The sequence below is a fragment of the Panthera onca genome, chromosome C1 (genome assembly GCF_046562875.1).
Source record: "Panthera onca isolate mPanOnc1 chromosome C1, mPanOnc1 haplotype 2, whole genome shotgun sequence".
Lineage (NCBI taxonomy): Eukaryota > Metazoa > Chordata > Mammalia > Carnivora > Felidae > Panthera > Panthera onca.
In genome coordinates this window covers 38,209,998-38,233,932 of record NC_138346.1, presented here as the reverse complement: position 1 = coordinate 38,233,932, position 23,935 = coordinate 38,209,998, and the positions used below count along the sequence as shown (strand labels likewise).

The following is a 23,935-nucleotide window of genomic DNA, read 5'->3' as shown; positions in this document are numbered from 1 at the left end:
CTGGAGCTCCGCCAGGAAAGAGGGGTGTGTCCAGGCGGCCCTGAGCTCCCTTTGATTGGCTGGAAGGATGACGAGGCCTTTACAGTCGGCCTTACGGCAGCGGGAGCTTGCGTCAGTTATGCGCTTTCGGGGTGGGAAGAGAGGGCGTGTCTGGCAGCTCAAGGGGCCCGCTGATTGGTTGGAAGGCGCCGGAGCCGGGCGGCTCCGCGGGCCACAGAAGGGCGGCACCGAGGACCAGGTCCCGGAGGTGAGGACCGGCTTCAGTGAGACTATCATGGCAGCTCGGGCCGGTCAGGGGGCCCTGAGAAAGGTGGTTTTGGGATGCCGTCCAAAGTCGACAGCAGCGGCCGGAACCCCGGCTCCGGCGCAGAGGCCTACCCGGAACGTCAGGTAATAAACAACGGGGGTGCTGCAGTGAGGGTAGCCTTCGGCCCCGGCTTGCTGAGTTGGGGGACCGAGGAGACTTGGGGCGAGGGGTAGCCTGACCGGATGCATTTCCGCGTCTCCAGAGGGAGAGGGTCTCCTGCGTTTGAGGAGTTCAGGTTTTGCGCCCATCACCCCGGCCAGAGGTTCGTGGGCCTGTTCCAGACACCCGTCTGAGTTGGTGACTCGCTTCCCTCGCGAGAGGTAGTGAATCATCGGCGGAGCGACTTTAGCAGCAGCTGATAGAGCAATTCGGAAAAAGGGTGACTTGGAGCTCTTCCGGTCTCCTCCCCTACGGCCTGCTGCTGTTGCTGCTCTTTTAACTTTGCGGCAGAGTTGCTGGGTGCCCGGGCTGTGGGAGTTTGTGGCCCGGCGGTGAGCCTCCTTTTCCTCTAGCGTGCCAAGTGGCCAGACATACTTTCCCAGTTTTTGGTAGGAGACGTTTGCTTCCACCCTTTGGTGCTTGCAAAACTAAATGTAGCCATAGTAGGGGACCTGGATTTTTTTTCCCCGCTAGACTGTAACTTAGAGGTCCTGTAACCTTGAACCAGCTTTGGATTTTCCTGGTTGGCTCCTTTTTGGTGGGTGGAGGTGGAGACATGAATGATTCCATGCTTCCACCGCTTAGTTTCCTTTTCCTGATGACTTTGTAATAAATTAATGCTCGAAAACTAAAGTTAGTATTTAAAATGTATTCAGTTGTAAACAGTACAGGATGAAGGGAGAAAGCACAAATGTTGAACTCCAAGAATTTAGATTTAAAGAATTTTTCAAGTATCAAACCCCCAGCCAACTCTAAATCTTTTTAACCAAATATTGGTTGAAACTGAAGTCTTGTTAAAGGAAATAACTTGAAAAAGTAGTTCTAATCAGTTTTAAGAAAAAAAATTGTTTTAGTGATTACATTAAGGTTTAAATTCCAAGACAAGTATTTACTGTTTATAATAATGAAGAGGGAAGGAGTTTATGAGCTCATTTTAGGCGCAAGCACTAACATAGGTTGTGGCGTTTATTATAGTAGGGTGAGATGTAGTATCGGAAGTTTAGTAACAAAAAACTGTCCTTCCTCTGATTCAGTTTTAATATCATGGTTTAACGATATATATGACTGTATGACTCTTCATTACAGTTGAAGACGTTATTCTTTTTTTTTTTTTTTAAGACGTCATTCTTGATAGTGTGTGAAAATAGATGTGCGGTCCAGGGCTTGTAACCATAGTATGCAGACTCATCAGGAAAACTATTAGCTTGCTTTAAACACAGGTATTTCCTTTACAGTTGTAATCAGATTGTATAAGGGTTTTTATATGTATATGTGTGTGTGTGTTTTCTTTTGGGGGAGGTAGAGTGGGAGGTTGGGGCCATGGTATTACATAAACTTGATACAAAATTCAAAACCATATATAGTGAAAAGCTTCATAGGCAACCAGTTCATCTCTCAGGAGCAACGGTTTTATCTTTTTAAATAAAGGTTTATCACAGAAATGCTGCCTTTTCTGATACTGATTTATCAGAAAATTATTAATAAGTGTTTTCAATATCTGTCACATAATTGGCTTCTGATAATAGGTAACAAAAGTGGGGAAAATAGGTAAAACTGTTATAACAAAGACAGCTAAAGAATGTCCTAGAAAGGGAACAGGTGATCAGGTATTTTGTACACCAGATTTGGGTTGTAATCAATATGGCTAACAGAGATCCTAAATTATTTTATGTGGCTTCTTTTTTAAATATTTTTAAATATTTATTTATTTTTGAGAGAGAGAGGGAGGGAGACACACACACACACACACACACACACACACACACACACACACACTGTGAGTGGGGGAGGGGCAGAGAGATTGAGACAGAATCCGAACTCCAAGCTGTCTTCACAGAGCCTGACATGGGGCTCGAACTCACAAAGCCTAAGATCATGACCTGAGCTGAAGTCAGTCAGTTGAGTGTCTGACTTCGGCTCAGGTCATGATCTCGTGGGTTGTGGGTTCGGGCCCTGTGTCAGGCTCTGTGCTGACGGCTCAGAGCCTGGAGCCTGCTTCGGATTCTGTGTCTCACTTTCTCTCTCCCCTCCCCCTGCTTGTGCTCTGTCTCTCAAAAATGAATAAACCTTAAAAAAAATTTTTTTTAAAGGAGAAGCTAAATTAATTGCCGAACTATGTTATTTCCACTGATCTGCTTCATTTAGCAGAGTAACTGTCATTCACTTACGTTGGTATAATCCCACTTTCTTAAAAAAATTTTTAATGTTTTATTTTTTATTTTTGAGAGAGGGGGAGCATGAATGGGGGAGGGACAGAGAGAGAGGGAGATGTAGATTCCCACGCAGGCTCCAGGCTCTGAGCTGTCAGCACAGAGCCTGCCGCGAAGCTCGAATTCACAAACCTCGAGTTCCTGACCTGAGCCGAAGTCAGAAGCTTAACTGACTGAGTCACCCAAGTGCCCCGGTATTATCCTACTTCTAAGAAAACTCTGTAGTTTTACTCTAAAAAAAAAAAAATCACAATAGGCTCTTTTTAAAAATTATTTTGAGAGTGAGAGGAAGAGAGAGAAAATCTCAAGCAGGCTCCATGCTGTCAGCACAGAGCCCAATGTGAAGCTCTATCCCAACTGTGAGATCATGACCTGAGCCATCCAAGCGCCCCACAATAGGCTTATTTTAATATTATCTCTGCCTTTAAAATAAGATTCACATAACTAATCATATTTTTAAAGATTTTTGGAAACACTTAACACCTTTATTCTCTCTAGATGAATCTATCTAAATTGGTAACATTTTTCTCTAGGAGATGAATTTATCTAAAATATCTTTTGATTAAAAATAATAGAGATATCTTTAAAATATGCTCTTACCATCATTAAAAAATCAAATACTACTTGTGATGTCCTAAAAACCTAGAATTTAGAAAGCTGTCTTGTTTTGCAATATTTTTATCCCCTTGTTTGTATTTTGAAGTGTTACTTACAGTTGGGTGAAAAATCCTTTTAAAGTCTTAAAAAGAGGCCAGTAAGTTCACCTATATAGTTCATATGTCTGATTTCTTTACCATTACATTTTGACAAATAGTTATCAGTGTTTAGCTTAACCATTTTCATTAACCTTTATTTCATTGTCTGGAATAAGACCACCTAATTTTTATAAAGAGTATTAATTGTTCAAAAGTTCTTTCTTGGGGCACCTGGGTGGCTTAGTTAGTTAAGCAACCAACTTCGGCTCAGGTCATGATCTCACGGTTTCTAAGTTGGAGCCCCACATTGGACTCTGCTGTCAGCACAGAGCCTGCTTCAGATCCTCTGTTCCCTCTCTCTGCCCCTCCTCTGCTCGTGTGTGCGGGTGTGTGTGTGTGTCTGCTGACAACGCAGGCACACGCTTTCTCTTTCAAAAATAAATGTATATTTTTTAAAAAAGGAATTATCAAAAGTTCTTTCCGGTATTATGGAGCCTAAATTTGTCTCCCTCCGATTGGGCTTCTTGTTTATGTTTTGGAACCATACCTCAGGTATCATCCTTCTGGCTGAATATTCCCAATTTCTTCAACTATTCCTTGTTTAACTTGATTGTTTCTTCCTCCCCAGCCAAATTGTAGGGTGTCTATGTCCAAAGAAATTTTATTTATGTGTAAATTCTATTTATAAAACAAATTTTATGTATGATGACATAAGATTTCACCAGGCCCTCCATTCCCCTTTTAAAAAATAATTTGAAGATTTGATCTAATGAAATAGTACTCTTTTACTTGGAATTCTCCAAAAGCTTCTCATTGAGGATAAAATCCAAATTGCTTTATCCTGGTTAATAATTCCCAGCATGATCTAGCTCCAACCAGTTTAATATTATTTCATAGTACTCTCCTGGCTTGCTTTACTGATACTACACTGTTAGTCTTTTTCAGTCTGTGGATACTGCCAGGCTCTTTCCCTACTACCTGGAATGCCCCCTGCCTACCTCCCCTCCTTCCATATACTACACTCACATACACTGTGTGTGTATGCATACACATACACATTTATTATGCACATACATACCTATTTCTCTCTTTATATGGCTAACTCCTGTTATATCTCAGCTGAAGTATAACGTTAGAGGACTTCTGAGACTGCCCTATCAAAAGGAGCTCCTAATTATGTGTCCCCACCCCCTTTCTTTCTTAGCACTTCTTTTGAATGCTCAACTACAAAGTAATTCTCATACAGTTAATTTTTATTTTTACCATTATATCCCTAGTGCCTAGCACAGAACACGATCTCAATGAGTATGTGAACTAATACATAAATAATAGTATAAAATAGTTATACAATAATCTTATTAGGGAAAGGCAGAAATATTCAGGTGAAAACAAGTGTATCAGGCACCTATATTTAGAAGCACCCAAACAACTAATATTCTAATTTCTTTGATATGTGTTTTTACATATACGCATTGAAAGGGAGACTGGAAGGTAAAGGAGTATAGAGCAACAGTTCTGAAAGGGCCACTAGATTTCCAATCTCAAGTCTCAGAGTAGGTCAAGAATTAAGGAACCTGGGGCACCTGGCTGGATCAATCGGTTAAGTGTCCAACTTTGGCTCTGGTCATGATATCAAGATTCTTGAGTTTGAGCCCATGTCAGGTTCTTTGCTTACGCTGGGGAGCCTGCTTGGGATTCTCTCTCTCTCCTCCCTCTTTCTGCCCCTCCCCCACTTTTGTGTGCATGTTCTCTCTCTCAAAATTAAAAAAAAAAAAAAAAGGAATTAAAGAACCTCTGTGGATCCAGCTGAGAAAACAACCTGGATAGATGAGTCGAATAGATGATGAGGGGCACCTGGCTGGCTCAGTCAGTAGACCATGGGACTCATGGCCTCGGGGTCATGAGTTCAAGCCCCACATTGGGGGAAGAGTTTACATTAACAAAGAGAAAATAGTTGATGAATATTCTAGCAAGTGTATGGGAAGAATATGTTGTAATACGTGATGGTAGACTGAAAGCCAACTTTCTGGGAGAGATCCCTTTTGTGCCAGGAACTTCTAACCCAAACTGTAAGCTGTTATGTTTAGTTTTCTTCATGGTACTTAATAAATTTTTTTTCTGTGTGCTTGTGCATGCATGTGCACACAATTCTGTGTGTGTGTGTGTGTGTAATATTCTAAAGTTGCAAAGCCTTCCAAAGTGTGATAGTTACTGGGAGGCCAGACTGGCGCAGTTGGTGGAGCAGCAACTCCTGATCTCATGGTCATGAGTTTGACACCCACGTTGGGTGTAGAGCTTACTTTAAAAAAATAAAGTGTGATAGTATTTTACAGTCTGTAATTTGTGTTTCCTCTTAATTTTCAATGCCATTCTAAATCAGGTAATTTTTGTCTTTTAGATATTTTGCTTCCTGTGGTACACTGATGAGCAGAACTCTTCCACTATATACCTCCTTAGTTTTGCCTAAGGAGATATATGCAAGAACTTTCTTCAGAATTGCTGCGCCATTAATAAACAAAAGAAAAGAATATTCAGAGAGGAGAATTATAGGGTTTGTATATAATAACTTTCTTGTATCATGACTTTTTTTTCTGGATTTTCTTCTTACAGAGTAAGCTCTGGTTTTTCTGGATTGGCCTTTCCATAGCTTTTGCTGTTTTATAAATATTTGTTGAATTAACATAATTATGTAGTGACTTTATAGGATAGATTTAAATCTTGACATATAAAGGAAATAACTGAACTGTTTATTACCTGTATTTTTGTACACTGTTCATTTCTGTAGTGGCAACATTAGTGATTTGTTGGGCCCAATATGTTTATATAGCTCCCTAACATATACACATGCATAGGTAAGTAACATGCAGATGTGCTAAGAGGCTCCTACCACCTAGAGCATAGGTTGGCAAACTTTTTCTGTAAAGGGCCAGAGAGTAAATATGTTAGGTTTTGTGGACCATACTATCTCTGTAGCAGCTACTCAACTCTGTCATTGGAATTATAGCCCAAAAGACCTACTACTATAGCCTGTAGTTAATAAGTGGGTGTGGCTATGTGCTAATAAAACTTTATTTACAAAACGAGGCAATAGGCCAGGTTTGACCCCTGATCTAGGCATATACACAGGAGAGAATAGAGAGACTGCAGTTCTGCTAAACCAGAAATACAGCATCTGTTCATAGGGGAATTTCTACAAGGGGGTCTTAATTCTTAACAGGCCATTAAGTATTACATGAATTCTTGTAAAAGTGCATTTCATGAATTTTTCCACTTGCTCTTTCCCTTCTGTAGTAGTTTTCTGTAGTAAAGGACTTTCAGCAGACTCCACTTTTGTCACTAAAGTCATCTTTATTACTGGCTAAGTCACTGTATTGGTTAAGGTAAAGCTAGCAGCTATATAGGTAAAACCCAGAAGTTTATTTCTTCCTTATGTAAAGTTCAAGTGAGTACTCCCCATCCATGCACAGCAATTTATGAACCGGGCTCCATCTAACTTGTACCTTTGTAATTCCTTAGTCTTCAGAGTCTCTTAAAAAGATATACCTGATTCTAAACCATATTGATTTGGAAGGGATTATTGGGAAGAACTAGTTACATAATCCCATCTAAATGCAAGTGGGGTACTGGGAATAATAGCTTCCTTTTTTTTTTTTAAATCTGTTTATTGTTTAATTTATATCCAAGTTAGTTAGCATATAGTACAACAATGATTTCAGGAGTAGATTCCTTAATGCCCCTTATCCATTTAGCAATCCCCCCTCCCACAACCCCTCCAGCAACCCTCTGTTTGTTCTCCATATTTAAGAGTCTCTTATGTTTTGTCCCCCCTCCCTGTTTGTATATTCTTTTTGCTTCCCTTCCCTATATTCATCTGTTTTGTATCTTAAATTCCTCATATGAGTGAAGTCATACGATATTTGTCTTTCTCTGACTAATTTCGCTTAGCATAATACTCTCCAGTTCCGTCCACATAGTTGCAAATGGCAAGATTCCATTCTTTTAGATTGCCAAGTAATACTCCATTGTATATATATATATATACCACATCTTCTTTATCCATTTATCTGTAGATGGACGTTTGGGCTCTTTCCATACATTGGCTATTATTGATAGTGCTGCTATAAACATGGGGGTGCATGTGTCTCTTTGAAACAGCACACTTGTATCCCGTGGATAAATACCTAGTAGTGCAATTGCTGGGTCATAGGGTAGTTCTATTTTTAATTTTTTGAGGAGTCTCCATACTCTTTTCCAGAGTGGCTGCACCAGTTTGCATTCTCACCAGCAGTACAGAGGAACTCCTCTCTCCGCATCCTCGCCAACATCTGTTGTTGCCTGAGTTGTTAATGTTAGCCATTCTGACAAGTGTGAGGTGGTATCTCATTGTGGTTTTGATTTGTATTTCCCTGATGATAAGTGATGTTGAGCATTTTTTCATGTGTTGGTTGGCCATCTTGATGCCTTCTTTGGAGACGTGTCTATGCATGTCTTTTGCCCATTTCTTCACTGGATTATTTGTTTTTTGGGTGTTGAGTTTTATAAGTTCTTTATAGATTTTGGATACTAACTCTTTATCTGATGTGTCATTTGCAGATCTCCCATTCTGTTGGTTGCCTTTTAGTTTTACTGATTGTTTCCTTTGCTGTGCAGAAGAAGCTTTTTTATTTTGATGAGGTCCCAGTAGTTCATTCTTGCTTTTGTTTCCCTTGCCTCCAGAGATGTGTTGAGTAAGAACTTGTTGTGGCTGAGGTCAAAGAGGTTTTTTGCCTGCTTTCTCCTCGAGGATTTTGATGGCTTCCTGTCTTACGTTTAGGTCTTTCATCCATTTTTTTATTTTTGTGTATGGTGTAAGAAAGTGGTCCAGGTTCATTCTTCTCTATATTGCTGTCCAGTTTTCCCAGCACCACTTGCTGAAGAGACTGTCTTTATTCCATTGGATATTCTTTCCTGCTTTGTGAAAGATTAGTTGGCCATACGTTTGTGGGTCCATTTCTGGGTTCTCTATTCTGTTCCATTGATCTGAGTGTCTGTTTTTGTGCCAGGAAATAGTAGCCTCCTGATGGGCATCTTCTTCCCAGCAAGTATACCATGTGAAGTGAGCCTAAATAATTGGATAGGTAGACATCTTTGCCAGAGCTGGTATCAGTTAAAAGAAGAAATGGCAATAAAAAGATTAATAGTGAATTGGTCTACTTTTTAAAAAAAATATTTATTTATTTTGAGAGAGAGCCCATGCGTGAGCAGTGGAGGGGCAGAGAGAGGGAGAGAATCCCAAGCAAGCTCCAAGCTGCCAGCACAGAGCCCAATACAGGGCTCAAACCCACAGACTGTGAGATCAGGACCTGAGCTGAAATCCAGAGTCAGATGCTAAACCAACTCAGCCACCCAGGCACCCCTGGCCTGCTTTACTTTTGAATCACTGTTAATATCTCCTTTTACTGTGTACCTGGCATTTGACAGCTGTTACTGGGTACTTTACTGTTTCATTTAATTCTCACAATAGCCATGTATATTAGGTGTTGTTATTCCTATTATAGAGATGAGGAAACTGAAGCTCAGAGAGATAATGTACATGAAGTATGATTCCAAAGATTATTTTTTTCAAAGATTATTTTTTCCAACGTATTTACTTATTATTGCTTGCTTCCTTATTCTTTCTCAGGCTAAAATTCTTTTTATTGCAAATTGGCCTTATCCAGTGATCTCTATCTTATCTTTTCCCCCTGTATTTGACATAAACACATATTAGCTACGTTTATTAAGTGCTTATTAAGCATTGTGCAGTATGGCAAAACGATTTCACTTAACCCTCAGAAGAACCCCATAGAGGTACTTTTTAGTTATGGATGAAGAACATAAAATTGAGAGGTTAAACAGCCTACCCAGGGTCATGTGGCTTACTATGTTTTAGGGTTGATACTTGAGCACAGTCCTTCCTGAGTATAAAGTCCATCTCCTTGACCACTATGCTGTATATACTGCTTTCTGAGTTGTTGTAGACTATTTTTATAACAATTAAGTTCCAGGCTACAAGGTTTCATACTTCTTCATGGGACTTACTTTGGCCTTTATTTCAAAGTAACTAAAACCAAGGGGGTAGGGTGATTTTCCCTCCCCTCTGGTGTGGGCCTCATTTCATGCTCATAAAGATTAATTTAAACATTCATAAAGACTCATTCTGTCTTATTCTGAAACTTCCCTTTTGTAATTTAAATTGGGATTGTTTAAATTACTGTATAATTTTTCTTCTTTCACTTTTCACATATTATTGGCCATGGGAGGATGTGTCCTCCCTGCAACTGGAGGTGCTCACAGTTTCTTCAGCCACTCCAGACTTGGGCCCGGAGTCCTGGGGGTGGCTGGACACCTTGGGCATGTTCCCATCATCTGGGAGGGGCACTGGGTAGTTGTAAGGTGTGGCCTGGTTGATTATGACCATGTACTTGTTGAAGGGATTGAAGGGGGGCAGAATTATAGTCCCAGCCATCATGGTCTTGGTGGTGGTGTAAATTCCTATTACCGTTTTGAGGTGAATTATGTTTTAACAGTGTTCAGTTTTTATAAGAATAATACGTATCTGGCTCTCATCATCCGCTCGTCTTTTGTATCCATAGACTGTTGTTGTTTCTGTTTGTTTTACGTTTAGGCCCTTAAGTTTTTTTGTTGAATTTATTTGTAGGTATTTTGCAATTCCGTGCTGTTTTATAACTGGTTCTTGTTAGTGTAGGAAAAGTACTTATTTTTAAAGGTTCTTTAACAGGTTACCTTACTGAATTCTGAATTGCTTATCTTCTGAATTGATAGTCATATCACCTGCCAACTGATACTCTTGTCTTATTCTTCTCCATACATATGCCTCATATTTCATACTCTGATTTTACTTCAGCTAATACTTTCAGAACAATGTTACATAACAATGATAACTAGCATCTTTGTTTTATTTCTAACTCTAATGAGAATGCTTTTGGTATTTTACCATTTATGGAGGGAATCACAATTTTTCTTTTGGTTAATATGGTTATAATAATAGAATTCTTAGTGTTAAGCCATCCGTGCATCTTTAAAAGAGTTGCATTTGATAATGTTTTTTTCAAAATGTATTTCTGGATTTTATTTGCTGATAATTATAATTTTTGCCTTAGTAGTCACAGGTGACATTGGTCTATAGATTTTATTTTTTATGTTCTTGGTCAGGTTTGGGTTGATGGAGTGTTATGCTGGCTCATGAAAAGAATGAGATGTTTCCTTTATGTTCTAGAATAGTTTCCTTTTTTTTTTTTTAATTACAAAAATACTACATACTTGTATAAAAATCTAACAATATATAAGAATATGTACTAAGAGAGTCGATCTTTATTCCTACTTCTTTTTCTTGAGTTAAAAACTATTGTTTAATCTGTGTCCTTCCAGATTTTCATTGCACATAGTCTGTTACCCTAACAATTAGTTTCAGGAAGAAGTAAACATCAGGTGTTTAAAAGTGAGAAATATAGAATTTACTTATAATTTTTCTTTTTTAATTTTTTTTAACGTTTATTTTTGAGACAGAGAGAGACAGAGCATGAACGGGGGAGGGTCAGAGAGAGAGGGAGACACAGAATCCGAAACAGGCTCCAGGCTCTGAGCTGTCAGCACAGAGCCCAACATGGGTCTCAAACCCACAAACTGCAAGATCATGACCTGAGCCAAAGTCAGATGCTTAACCGACTGAGCCACCCAGGTGCCCCTATGTATAATTTTTCTTAAATGGATAATAGAATCATGCATATCCTGTCTACTTTGTAGTGTGCTTTTTTTCATGTAACAATATGTTGTAAATTTCTTTGCTCTAAAGTGTATATTTGACCTTAAAAAAACAGGGGTGCCTGGGTGGCTCAGTCAGTTAAGTGTCTCACGTTGGCTCAGGTCATGATCTCAAGGTTTGTGGGTTCGAACGGCACGTTGGACTCTGCGCTGGCAGCTCAGAGTCTGGAGCCTGCTTCAGGTTCTGTGTCTTCCTCTCTGTGTGTCCCTCCTCCTGCTGATGGTGTCTTTCTCTCAAAATAATAAATAAACATTAAAAAAAAAATTTTTTTAATAAAAATAAATAAATAAACTTAAAAAAAGGAGGGGTTGTCTGGCTGGCTTGGTCAGAAGAGCATGCAATGCTTGATTTCAGGATTGTGAGTTCAAGCCCCACATTGGGTATAGCGATTACTAAAATAAATTAATAAGTAAACTTTAAAGTATGTATTTGATTATAATTTTTTTATTTTTTAATTATTTTAATTATTATTTTTTAACGTTTATTTATTTTTGAGACAGAGAGAGACAGAGTATGAACGGGGGAGGGTCAGAGAGAGGGAGACACAGAATCCGAAGCAGGCTCCAGGCTCCGAGCTGTCAGCACAGAGCCTGACGTGGGGCTCAAACTCACGGACCGTGAGATCATGACCTGAGCCGAAGTCAGATGCTTAACTGACTGAGCCACCCAGGTGCCCCTTTTAATTATTTCTTAAAGTTTGTTTATTTATTTTGAAAGGCAGCAAGTTGGGAAGGCGTTGAGAAAGAAAGAGAGAGAATCCCAAGCCAGCTTCACGGAGTCAGTGCAGAGCCCAGTGTGGGGCTCAGCCTTATGAACTGCGAGATCATGACCTGAGCCTGAGAGTCAGAGGCTTAACTGAGTGAGGCACCCAGGTGCCCCTCATATTCAATTTAAAATATATGTATGCCATATAACTAGGTGCAGTTAACACCTTTCTCTCTTTCTCTTTTTTTTTTTTTTTAAGATATTCTATGCAGGAAATGTATGATGTGGTATCAGGAATGGAAGATTACAAGCATTTTGTTCCTTGGTGCAAAAAATCAGATGTAATATCGAAGAGAACTGGGTATTGCAAAACACGATTAGAAATTGGGTTTCCACCTGTGTTGGAGCGCTATACATCAGTAGTAACCTTGGTGAAACCACATTTGGTAAAGGTAATAGTTTTAGTTTTTGTTGTTTTTAAATCTTTCCCAAATGTTGATTATATCAAGTGAGTTAAAGTATAATAGCTTGAAAGAATGTCCCTAAACTAATCAGAGAAGGAAGGAACAAACAAATGATTTCTTATGTCTTCTAACTGTGCTGTTTTATCCAGTATTGGTGTTATTCTTGCCAAATAGAAATTTGACTAGAATATGGAAATAAGAAGCTTTTTCTTTTTTTTCTTCAGTTGAGGACTATTGCCCCTTAGAAAAGATTGGACCGCACAAGTGAGAACTGTTTTAATTTTTGTGCTAGTTTGTTTTTTTGATTTTTTGGTTTTTTTAAGTTAAGGAAAGGACAGTGGTGAGAGAATGAAGGTAGAAAAGATATAAATGAGAACATGAACACTGTCAAGGTCATACTGCCATGTGGCGGTACTGAAATGCCAAGTGCTATTACATGCATTCTGTTGATTATTTTACCTTGTCAAAGGAGAATGCACATATAGAAAAGGTACTGAGGCTTAAATACACAAAACGGCAGAATTCCATAGAGTTCTTTTGAATTCCTAGAGTTTCGTGGCCAAATACTTAAAGTGTAGTTGTGTTTTATGCCCACAAAATATCATTTCTTGGTAATTGGCCAGAGCTAAATGCCTTCGTCAGCTCCTTGTTAGGCATTGAAGGAGGTGCAGCTCTCATATCAGAGAGTCTGCTGTCCAGTGAGGCTGACTTTGGAGTCCACCCTCATCTTACTCTCACAACTTGAACTCATATAAAAGGCTGTGCCACTCGGGGGCTTTGCCATTATGAATATTTCCATCTTTTTCCTCATAGTTTTGGAGATTTTTACTACTATACTGCACTGCCTCTCACACTAACATTTATTGAGCTCTTTGTAGTGCTTTAAAGCATTTCAATTACTTGTTTAATCTTCAAAACAGCCCTTTGAGATTCAAATGTTACTGTTCTCCATCATATAGTTGAGCAGATTAAGGTTTAGAAGAATTAGTACCCAAGGTTACAGAGCCAAGACTCCAGCTCAGTCTTTCTGACACCAGTGAATATCTATATAATCTGAAAATGTTTTTCTGTTTCCTGACCTCAGTCTCTCTTTTTATAAATGTTTGTTTATTTGAGAGAGAGAGAGAGAGAGAGAGCGCACAATCAGAGGACTGACAGAGGGAGAGTGGGAGTGAGAGAATCCCAAGCAGGCTCCATGCTGTCAGGACAGAGTCCCATGTGGGGCTTGATCTCACGAACCGTGCATGACCTGAACTAAAATCAAGAGCTGGATACCCAACCGAATAAGCCACCTAGGTGCCCCTGACGTTAATCTCTTACAACTTAAATCTTCATATTCTATATCTAACTAAAAGAATTCTTGAGAAAAAAAATAATAACCCTCAATTTTCTCCCCCTAGCTTTTTCTTTCCTTCACTGGCTTTTTATTTTAATTGAAGTATAGTTGACACACCTTCCCTTGCTTCTTAATACATACAAGATTAAGTCATCTGCTTTATTGTTGCTCCCCACCCCTTCCCCAGTACACACTACACACACACACACACACACACACATACACACAAATATACTAAATGTTCAGGCAGTACCTTCCATCTTCAAGTTCCATGAATGCACCATACGGTGCTTATTGTGCGGCCCTGTGCCTTTGCATACTTTTCACTCTTCTACCTGTAATGAACTTAATTCTTTGCCTAGTAGTCCTTCAAATTCTAGCTGTCTGATGTTGCTTTCTCCCTTTCCTTAATATAAATAATCAGTCCTACTTCGGAGATTCTTCTGGGCTTTGTACATGTTTTGTTTCTCTTATCACTCTGCAGTATAATTTATTTCTTCATCTGATTTCTGCTTGACAAGGTTGAGCTACTTGAGTGAGTGGAAGCTTCTCTTTTTCATCTTTGTGTGGCCTCAGCACCAATACTATAGTGATGGGAGTCATGAGAGCTTTGTGCTTAAGAAGTTCTCATTACTGTCTTTTTGGGTTATTGCAGATCCAGAGATGTTCCTCATAATCTCAGTAACTTTCACTACTGCCAAGGAGGGAGGAAACTGTATTAGAAAAAAAAATCTTCATAACAACATGTATGAAGTTATCATTGCTATCTCAATTTTATGAGGCTTAGTAAAATTAAGAACCTTATGCAAATTCACACTGTTTGTGTCAAATTGCAAAGGTATTTTTCATTAAAATAAGCTGTCTCATAGCGGCACCTAGGTGGCTCAGTCGGTTGGACATCTGACTTCGGCTCAGGTCATGATCTCACAGTCCGTGAGTTCAAGCCCCACATCGGGCTCTGTGCTGACAGCTCAGAGCCTGGGACCTGCTTCTGATTCTGTCTCTCTCTCTCTCTCTCTCTCTCTCTCTCTCTCTGCCCCTCCCCTGCTCACACTCTGTCTCTCCTTCAAAAATAAGCAAACATTGGGGGCACCTGGGGGGCTCAGTCGGTTGAGCGTCTGACTTCGGCTCAGGTCATGATCTTGCGGTTGACGAGTTCAAGCCCCGCGTCAGGCTCTGTGCTGATGGCTCAGAGCCTGCAGCCTGCTTCGGATCCTGTGTCTCCCTCTCTCTCTTCCCTTTCCCCACTCGTGCTTTGTCTCTCTCTGTCTCAAAAATAAATAAACATTAAAAAAATTGAAAAAAAATAAACATAAAAAAAATAAAATAAGGTGCCTCACTTAATGTGTCAATTGTTGAAAGATATATTTGAGCATAACACACAACTATATATGTTCAATTTTCTGTTGTCCTTGGGTTCACGTTTTGGATTTTAATACCTCATACACACATGTGCTATAGAATAAAAATCATTATAACCAAGGGAGCAGGAGAAGCCATGTGACATTTTTGGTGAATCACTAGTTGCCTCAGATGTGCCTGTGATGTGTCAGTAATTCTAGTGTACATGAATCTATAATGACCAAGAAGCCCTTGGAAGTTTTCAGCAGATTTAATAGAGGTAACCGTTCAATGACTCTTACTGCCTGGGTCACAATATAAAATTTTGTATGCCATAGTTTGTATTGTCTGGGTCAGTTCAGTCAGAGCAGCTAGTTGCAGGTCATCATCATAACACCTCCTGTTGTGATCAGCAACTCTCCTGTTAGGAATGAAGCCTTTTGCCATGTCTAAACATACCAGTAAAAACCTGTGGGTCCTTGGGCTAGATTATTCGTATGAGTACAGCACTGTCACATTTTGTGAAAAAGTAGTCAGAGGGAAGTGGTATATTGTGAGTATTCCCAGTAGCAGTTTTTCCTTCATTGTTAAATTTCCTGTAAGCATCTTATGTGATTGTAAAGAAGGGTAGAGTGTATTACCTGAAAGTTGGATAACTGAAATAATAAGATTTATAATAAACTTTTGATGCTTTTGAAAATTAGATGCTCATTACTGAACTACCAGTAAAACCAAACTCTTTCGGGCGCCTGGATGACTCAGTTTAACGTCCGATTCTTGATTTCCGCTCAGGTCATGATCTCACTGTCATGAGATTGAGCCCCAAGCCCTGTATCAGGCTCTGGGCTGGGTGTGGAGCCCGCTTGAGAGTCTCTCTCTCCCTGTGCTCCTCCCCTGCTTGCACACGTGTGGTCTCTCTAAAAACAAAACAAAAGGAAAAAACAAACTCCTTGAAGAAAATTTTCACTTCTCCCCAGTGACTCAGCATAATATGACTAAATTTAGCTATTAGAGTAGTTCAGTGGCTCAGTCAGTTGAGCATTCAAGTCTATAATTTTGGCTCAGGTCATGATCCTATAGTTGTGGGATCAAGCCCCTCAGTGGACTCTGGACTGAGCATGGAACCTGCTTGAGATTCATTCTCTCTCACTCTCCCTCCCGCTTGCTCATTCTCTTTCTCTAAAATAAAAATAAAGTAGTTAGCATTTTAATGACTATTATTTTATCATGTCTAAATAAATTTTATTTATTTTTTCCTCCCCCTAAATTTTAATTTTTTTTTTTTTAACGTTTATTTATTTTTTAGACAGAGAGAGACAGAGCATGAACAGGGGAGGGGCAGAGAGAGAGGGAGACACAGAGTCGAAAGCAGGCTCCAGGCTCCGAGCCATCAGCCCAGAGCCCGACGCGGGGCTCGAACTCACGGACCGCGAGATCGTGACCTGAGCTGAAGTCGGACGCTTAACCGACTGAGCTACCCAGGTGCCCCCTCCCCCTAAATTTTAAAACATTCACTGGTTTCCACCTTAAAAATTAAAATACTTTCTTCTATGAATGTGAAAATAGAGCATTTCTTCATAAATGCTTTTTAGTATGGATGCAATTGATCTTTATAATGATTCTACCATGTTTTCATGTGATAACTGACTCAGAAGGCTTTAGATGAAGAGGAAGAATAAACATCAAATATATTTTAAGCTCTTTGGCTTCCAATTTGAACTATTTGTGGAGATATAGTCAGATATAGTCAAATAATCTTGCATTCTGTGTTTAGGGAGACAGAAGCTAGGGAAGAAAAAATAACACTTTGGGGAAAAATGTTTATCTATGCAAGTCCTTTTGCCAACCTGTAGTGTATAGGCTCAGAGGAGGGACAGTCTAAAGTGTTGAGGGGAATAAGTTAACAGAAAAAAGGGGTAGAGGGGCTTGATCATTTATTGGTCCCAGGATATGCCAAAAGAGCTGAAAACTTAAGGCTTAATTGGGGAGGGATGTGTTGACTTTGAAACAAGGGTTTAAAAGACGGTTTGCTGCTGAGGAAAGTGGTACATATTCTTTTTTTTTTTTTTAATGTTTATTTATTTTTGAGACAGAGACAGAGCATGAATGGGGGAGGGGCAGAGAGAGAGGGAGACACAGAATCGGAAGCAGGCTCCAGGCTCTGAGCCATCAGCCCAGAGCCTGATGCGGGGCTCGAACTCACGAACCGTGAGATCGTGACCTGAGCTGAAGTCAGACGCTCAACTGACTGAGTCACCCAGGCGCCCCGGAAAGTGGTACATATTCTTGAGGTCAGTTGTCTACTAGTATGAAGGCCCAGATACCATCTTAGGATAGTAAGTAAAGAAGCTGAACTTTATTCAGAGTCGTAAACAGTCCTGACAATAGACTAGTGACTATGAACCTGGCCACCATTTTTCACATTGCGGGAGGCAACTCTTAAGTGGGTCTTAGCCTTCTTTTAATGAGACAGAATGGGAACTATCAAGATGGACTGTACATAGTATTGCTAAGTATTATGTTTCAATGTATACATACACAAAATAAACATGAGCACTGAAGAGATTAGAGGTTAGAAAGCAATGGATCAGGGATACTGGTCAGGACCAGACTCTCAGGAAAACTAGAACCACGGATGCCCTTAGAAATAGAGACTAATGAGTGAATGTAACTGACAAGAGAAGTCTTTGGGTAGGAAAGAAGAATTCTAGAATTATACTTGGGATCTGTGCCAGATACCTTATAAATATTTTAGTTGTATCATATGATGATATAAAATAGGTATTATACTCATTTTATAGATTTAAGGAAATATGGTATTGGAAATTAACTTGTTCAGGATTACTTAGAAGTGGCAGGGCTGGAGATAAACTTCCAAAACAATCACTCGTTGTTTTGCTCCTGGAGAATGTCTAAGCACAGTGGGTGGCAGCAGTGAAAATGAGCACTGACAATCTTGGCGTATATTGGCAAGAGGTCACTTCCTAGTACCAAGCTGAAAATGAGATGTTTTTATCACCTGTGGTCTGACCTACAAACATTTCAAAAAGAAATCATCCTCAACTGTAGATTCTGTACAGTCCAAATGGTATTTTACACCTGTTGTATTTTCATTTTGTCCTAGGCATCCTGTACTGACGGGAAACTTTTCAATCATTTGGAGACTGTTTGGCGTTTTAGCCCTGGTCTTCCTGGCTACCCAAGAACTTGTACCTTGGATTTTTCAGTAAGTCTCTCATACAGCCCTCAGTTTGTTCCAAATATTAGGTGAGGTTTTGTTAAAGAAGGAATAATCAATTTATTAGAATCCAGTTGCCATAATTAATCTTAGGTGCATAGTGATTACTGAAAGACACTTACAGAAAATCTCAAATTTCTGAGTGTTGAATACCTTTTTCTGTACTAACTTTATAAGAAAGAATACTAATGAATCCTTCTCTTTTTCTGTTCTATTTCTTGAAAACTTGAATAGTCATTCTCTATTTTCTAATTTTTACAGGTCCATAGATTATAAGACACATATTAAGAATTTACTAACAGCTTAATAACAGTTTATTAACACCAAATGAAATCTACACATTGATTTCTACATCTTATGATGCAGAGATAAAGTGCAAAGGGGGAAAATATGTTTTTAAAATAGGGACTATGGCATTTTCTTGTTCACATCACCTTAGCAATAGGTAACTTAGAGCTACTTGTGGCTTTTCTTTGCCAACAGATAATACATGAATTGTTCTCTGTATTTGCAACTCCGGCATTGCATTTCAAGAAATAGTCATAATTTTTAAAAAAAAATTTTTTTTTTTTTTAATTTTTTTTTTTTTCAACGTTTTTTATTTATTTTTGGGACAGAGAGAGACAGAGCATGAACGGGGGAGGGGCAGAGAGAGAGGGAGACACAGAATCAGAAACAGGCTCCAGGCTCCGAGCCATCAGCCCAGAGCCCGACGCGGGGCTCGAACTCACGGACCGCGAGATCGTGACCTGGCTGAAGTCGGACGCTCAACCGACTGCGCCACCCAGGCGCCCCTAAAAAAATTTTTTAAATGTTTATTCATATTTGAGAGAGAGAGAGAGAGAGAGACAGAGTGTGAGTGAGGGGAGGGCAGAGAGAGAGGGAGACACAGAATCTGAAGCAGGCTCCAGGCTGTGAGCTGTCAGCACAGAGCCTGATGTGGGGCTCAAACTCACAAACTGTGAGATCATGACCTGAGCCAAAGTCAGATGCTTAACCAACTGAGCCATCTAGGCGCCCCTTAAGGTTTTTTTTAATGATTATTTATTTTTGACAGAGAGAGACAGAGACAGAGACAGAGCAGAGTGTGAGCGGGGGAGGGGCAGGGAGAGAGGGAGACACAGAACCTGAAGCAGGCTCCAGGCTCTGAGCTGTCAGCACAGAGCCCAGTACGGGGCTCAAACTCACAGACTGTGAGTTCATGACCTGAGCCAAAATTGGACACTCAACCAATTGAGTCACCCAGGTGCCCCAGAAATAGTCATAATTTTGATGCTGCTGCTCTCAGGTCTTGAGTTGCATTCATTAAAAAAATTAGTGGACATTAATGAGACAGTTGAGGAAATTTGAATAAGGCCTGTGTAGATTAGATAATAGTGTTACTATCTAGTAGCATTAACTCTCTCTTAATTTCCTGGCTTTAATAATTGCAATGTGGTTCTGTAAAACATTAAAATAGGAGAATCTAAGGGTGAATGGGTGCTGCAGTCGGTTAAGCATCTGACTCCTGATCTGAGCTCAGGTCATCTCACAGTTTGTGAGTTTGAGCCCCATATTGGGTTCTGCACTGATGGTGTGGAGCCTGCTTGGGATTTTGTCTCTCCTTGTCTCTGCCCCTCCCGTTTGTGTTCGCTCACTCTCTCTCTCAAAAAAATAAACTTAAAAAAATTTTTTTTTTCTAAATAGGAGAATCTGGGTAATGGGTGTATGAGAAATCTTTGTAGTATTTTTGCAACTTTCTTACAAATTTTAAATTACTTCAAAATGGAAAATTAAAGCAGTTTTAAAAGTTACTGGATATTTGGTTCTTAAAATACTCTTTCTCGAACCACTTGTCTTGACTTCTATCTTGAGGAGATATAAATAGTTCTCTTCTCATCTTCTTGCTACTACTTCTCATAGGAATACCTATCAGAAGGGTTACTTCCCTTCTGTATTTCCTTTTGGGAAACAGGATAGATCCAAAAGGGGTACATTAGAAAGAAGACAGACCGAAATGGTATTCATTCAGCAAAGCTTTTTTCCAGTTTTATCTTTAACTTAATAAAAGCAGATTCTTTGTCCTGAAATGAAATTCACTGTCCTTGTTTACTTAGGCTTATTGTGCCAGTAGTTGTGCTTACTGTGGAAAAGAAGTCTCCGTCTTCTGAGGGGTGGTAAAAATCTCATCTAGATATACCCGTACAACTCTACCTTACAGCCCGAGCAGCCCATTTCACAGTGTGAATACCATTATCCTTAGTAGACATTGAGTAAGAGAAAGATCCTCCTAAAATAATTAACATTTTCCTACAGATTTCTTTTGAATTCCGCTCCCTTCTGCACTCTCAGCTTGCCACATTGTTTTTCGACGAAGTTGTAAAGCAGATGGTAGCTGCTTTTGAAAGAAGAGCATGTAAGCTGTATGGTCCAGAAACAAATATACCTCGGGAATTAATGCTTCATGAAGTTCATCACACGTAAAGGGAAAAAAGAACTGGTCACCTGTTTATAACTTTATTCACTTTTAGGAAGTGCTTTTATCATTTGCTTTCAGAAGTTAGAAAGCATTTGTTAAACCCAGCTTTGATTATAAACCTACACCGTTGAGAATTTGCACTTGGAATATGGAACCACGTGTACACAGAATTCAATCAAGTGTAATTCAAAGTAATGTGTTTATTAGCATATTTACAATAGTAGGATGTCATCACTTTTAACCAGAAATTGAAACTGTAAACTTAAACCTTTTAATTATGACGTTACCTGAAAGTGGTTAGTTAAGATACTCACACGGTATGTATTATGTTAACCATTATCACCTTTAAGTTATTAAATTCAGACTATTTATAACTTATTGTCATAGGGCCTGCCTCTTGGCTTAGGATATTCGAGTAATCATCAGATATTTAAAATAGAAACTTAGACTTAAAAATACTGTTAATGAAGGTTCCTTGGCACTTTTCTTATTTTTAAATTATTCTTATGGGTAGTAGGTAATTCAGCGCTATCAATAGTGAGATTAACTCCCAGATTAAACAGTGAATATTTTTTTGGTGAGTGGTCCAGATCTTTAAGCTACTTTTCTTGTAGTTTGCAGCCCTCTCCCAGGTACTTTGACTGCTTTCAGTAATGTTGATTATGTGTCCAGTTTTGTCTACAACAGTGGGCAACACATGAAGATAAGTTGATTGATATATCTCCAGCACCATACATCCCTATTTTCTATTTATTGTGTGTATTCACTTTCAATAATGTATTTCAAACATATTTTTGTAAACAAATTAATGTCTAAGGAGTGAAGTAGTAACTTAATAAAGTTAATTTGTTTATTTTTTGTACAGTTATTCTGGTTATTGAAATCCTCCTGTATTATTTCAATATGTATTTCACATAGACCTAGTAAAGTTTAATTGTGGCATTTTATGAAACAAATCTGGGCAAAATTCAGTCTTCCTTTAATCATTGTTGATCTTCTTCCCTCCTTTCACTCCATACCTAACAACCCCATTGCATTACCTTTCCAATCAGAGTACTTTGTTTCTTCAGATCAACAGGGGACCTCAATAATTCGTTCGCTACCTAAAAGCACGTTTGCATCCGTTTTTTTCAGTAAATCTGTTTTGAGTGCCTGCTGTGTGCCAGGTGCTGGTTATACAGTGGTGAGGTACTCCTACAGTCCACTCACATGGAACTGGTTGTGGCTTCACACAGGTAAAGCTGTATCTTTCCAGAGTATCTGCAGCTTGTATATAATTACCTTTTAAATAAAATGTTTTTAAATGGCAGATAGCATCCAGATATTTTTTTGTCCCTGTACATATTACTTTTCTTTTGATGGAAATAAAAATCTGTACTTTACCACTACCCTTATAAATACCATAAAAATAAATAAATAAATAAATACCATAGATAAACTCCCAGGTTCAGAATCTAAGTTAGTGGTTGGGATCTGAGCTGGTATTATGAGAGTATGTGGATGGTATTTTGGTCAGGGAGCCCAGGAACACACAAATAATGCCTTGATCTAGCCATCCACATAAACCATGAGGTTTCCCAAGTATGGTCAGAACCCAGATTGCAGTAAGTGGTAGAGACAGGATACAACATATCCAGGCGTTCTGGCTCCAGTATCTATGCTCTTGTGTTTGCTTTACCTAGTACAACACTCCAGAGGCCATAACATATGCACTTAAGTTTGTCATCAATGCTTTCCGTATAGGAAGAGAAAAAAATGCCTTTATTAACTTTTTTTAATTTCTTTTTTTAATGTATGTTTATTTTTGAAAGAGGGCGAGCATGAGCCAAGGAGGGGCAGAGGGGATGACAGAGGATCTGAAGGGGGCTTTGCTTTGACACAGCCTGATGTGGGGCTCAAACTCACGAGCTGTGAGATCATGACCTGAGCTGAAATTGGCTGTTTGAACCACCCAGGCACCCCTTTTTTTCACCCCCTTAAGTTTACTGAATTAGGGAAGAGACAGTCCCAAGCAGGCTCAGTACTATTAGCACAGAGCCCAATGTGGGGCTCAAACCCCCAAACCATGAGATCATGACCTGAGCCAAAATCAAGAGTTGGGTGCTTAACTGACAGCCACCCAGATGCCCCTATAAACTTTTTTTTTTCTTTTTTTCTTTCTCTCTTCTTCCTCTCTCTCTTCTTCCTTCCTTTCTTTTTTTAACGTTTAGTTTTGAGAGAGAGATTGTGAGCAGGAGAGGGGCAGAGAGAGGGAGACGGGATCTGAAACTGGCTTTGTGCTGACATCAGAGAGCCTGAGGCGGAGCTCAAACTCATGAACCCTGAGATCATGACCTGAGCCACTCAGCGCCCCCACCCCCAATAAACTTTTGAAGTGACATCTGGTCATTGGATTCATAGGGGAAGACTGATGGAAGAGCACTGCTAGATAAGGTTTTTTATCTGTGGAAAGCAAGTTGGAAGAAACGTCTCTTCCTTGGTTTTTGCCTGATGGTGAGGACATGAAGTTTGCAGCTACACCTGCTGCCTTTTCAGAGAAGAGGCGGTAATTCCAGAGAAGGCATATTGCAACTCTAACATCAAGTGCTAAGTGAACCAACCGTGTAGTTGTCAACTTTGTCCTGGTTCTGTGGGAAAACAAGCCTCTAATGTGTCCAAACCACTTGAAGTTCAGTCGTTCAGTTACTTGCAGCCACTTTTATCCTCCAGTCTGAACTGGTTGCTCTCTAGTCTGTTGTGCAGCTGTAATCCTAGGGCTCCCATGCAGTCAACCTAGGGTTTTCCTTCCCCCTCTTTTTAGGGGCTCCCTACGTCCTGAATCTTGGCCTCATATTTTTAATTTACCTTCCAAATGCTGAGGAAACAAGCCCTTTAGTGGTTTCCTAAGGCAAGTGGGGCTAAATTTTTAGAATCCTTGTGTCTGATTATGTCATTGTTTTATATTCACACTTGAGTACAGAACTCTACATTAGGGATAACATCCTCTCCATCCCGTTTGAAGATCTGACTTCATTGTATTCTGGCATCCAGTGCTATTTATTCTTGAGAAGTCTTATGCCACCGTTATTCCCATTTCTTTGTATAGCATCCATTTTTTTGGATTCTGAAAGCTTTTATTTATAATTTTTAATGTTCATTTTTGAGAGAGAGAGAGAGAGAGAGAGAGAGTGAATAGGGGAGGGACAGAGAGAGGAGACAGAATCCAAAGCAGGTTCCAG

General features: G+C 39.5%; 1 protein-coding gene across 2 annotated transcripts; it reads left to right on the top strand.

Moving 5' to 3' along the window:
* The first annotated feature begins 117 nt into the window (after nucleotides 1–117).
* COQ10B (coenzyme Q10B) lies at nucleotides 118–21,581 on the top strand. Of its 2 annotated transcripts, none has more exons than XM_060622780.3 (5): nucleotides 118–390; nucleotides 5,770–5,922; nucleotides 12,140–12,332; nucleotides 18,146–18,247; nucleotides 20,555–21,581. In XM_060622780.3, exons 1-5 carry the CDS (start codon nucleotides 119–121, stop codon nucleotides 20,720–20,722), a joined length of 888 nt encoding a protein of 295 aa, XP_060478763.3. In that variant the 5' UTR covers nucleotide 118; the 3' UTR covers nucleotides 20,723–21,581. The 2 variants fall into 2 exon arrangements, with proteins under 2 accessions (XP_060478763.3, XP_078307165.1); XM_078451039.2 differs by lacking the exon at nucleotides 118–390 and adding an exon at nucleotides 1,590–1,686.
* The last annotated feature ends 2,354 nt before the right edge of the window (nucleotides 21,582–23,935 follow it).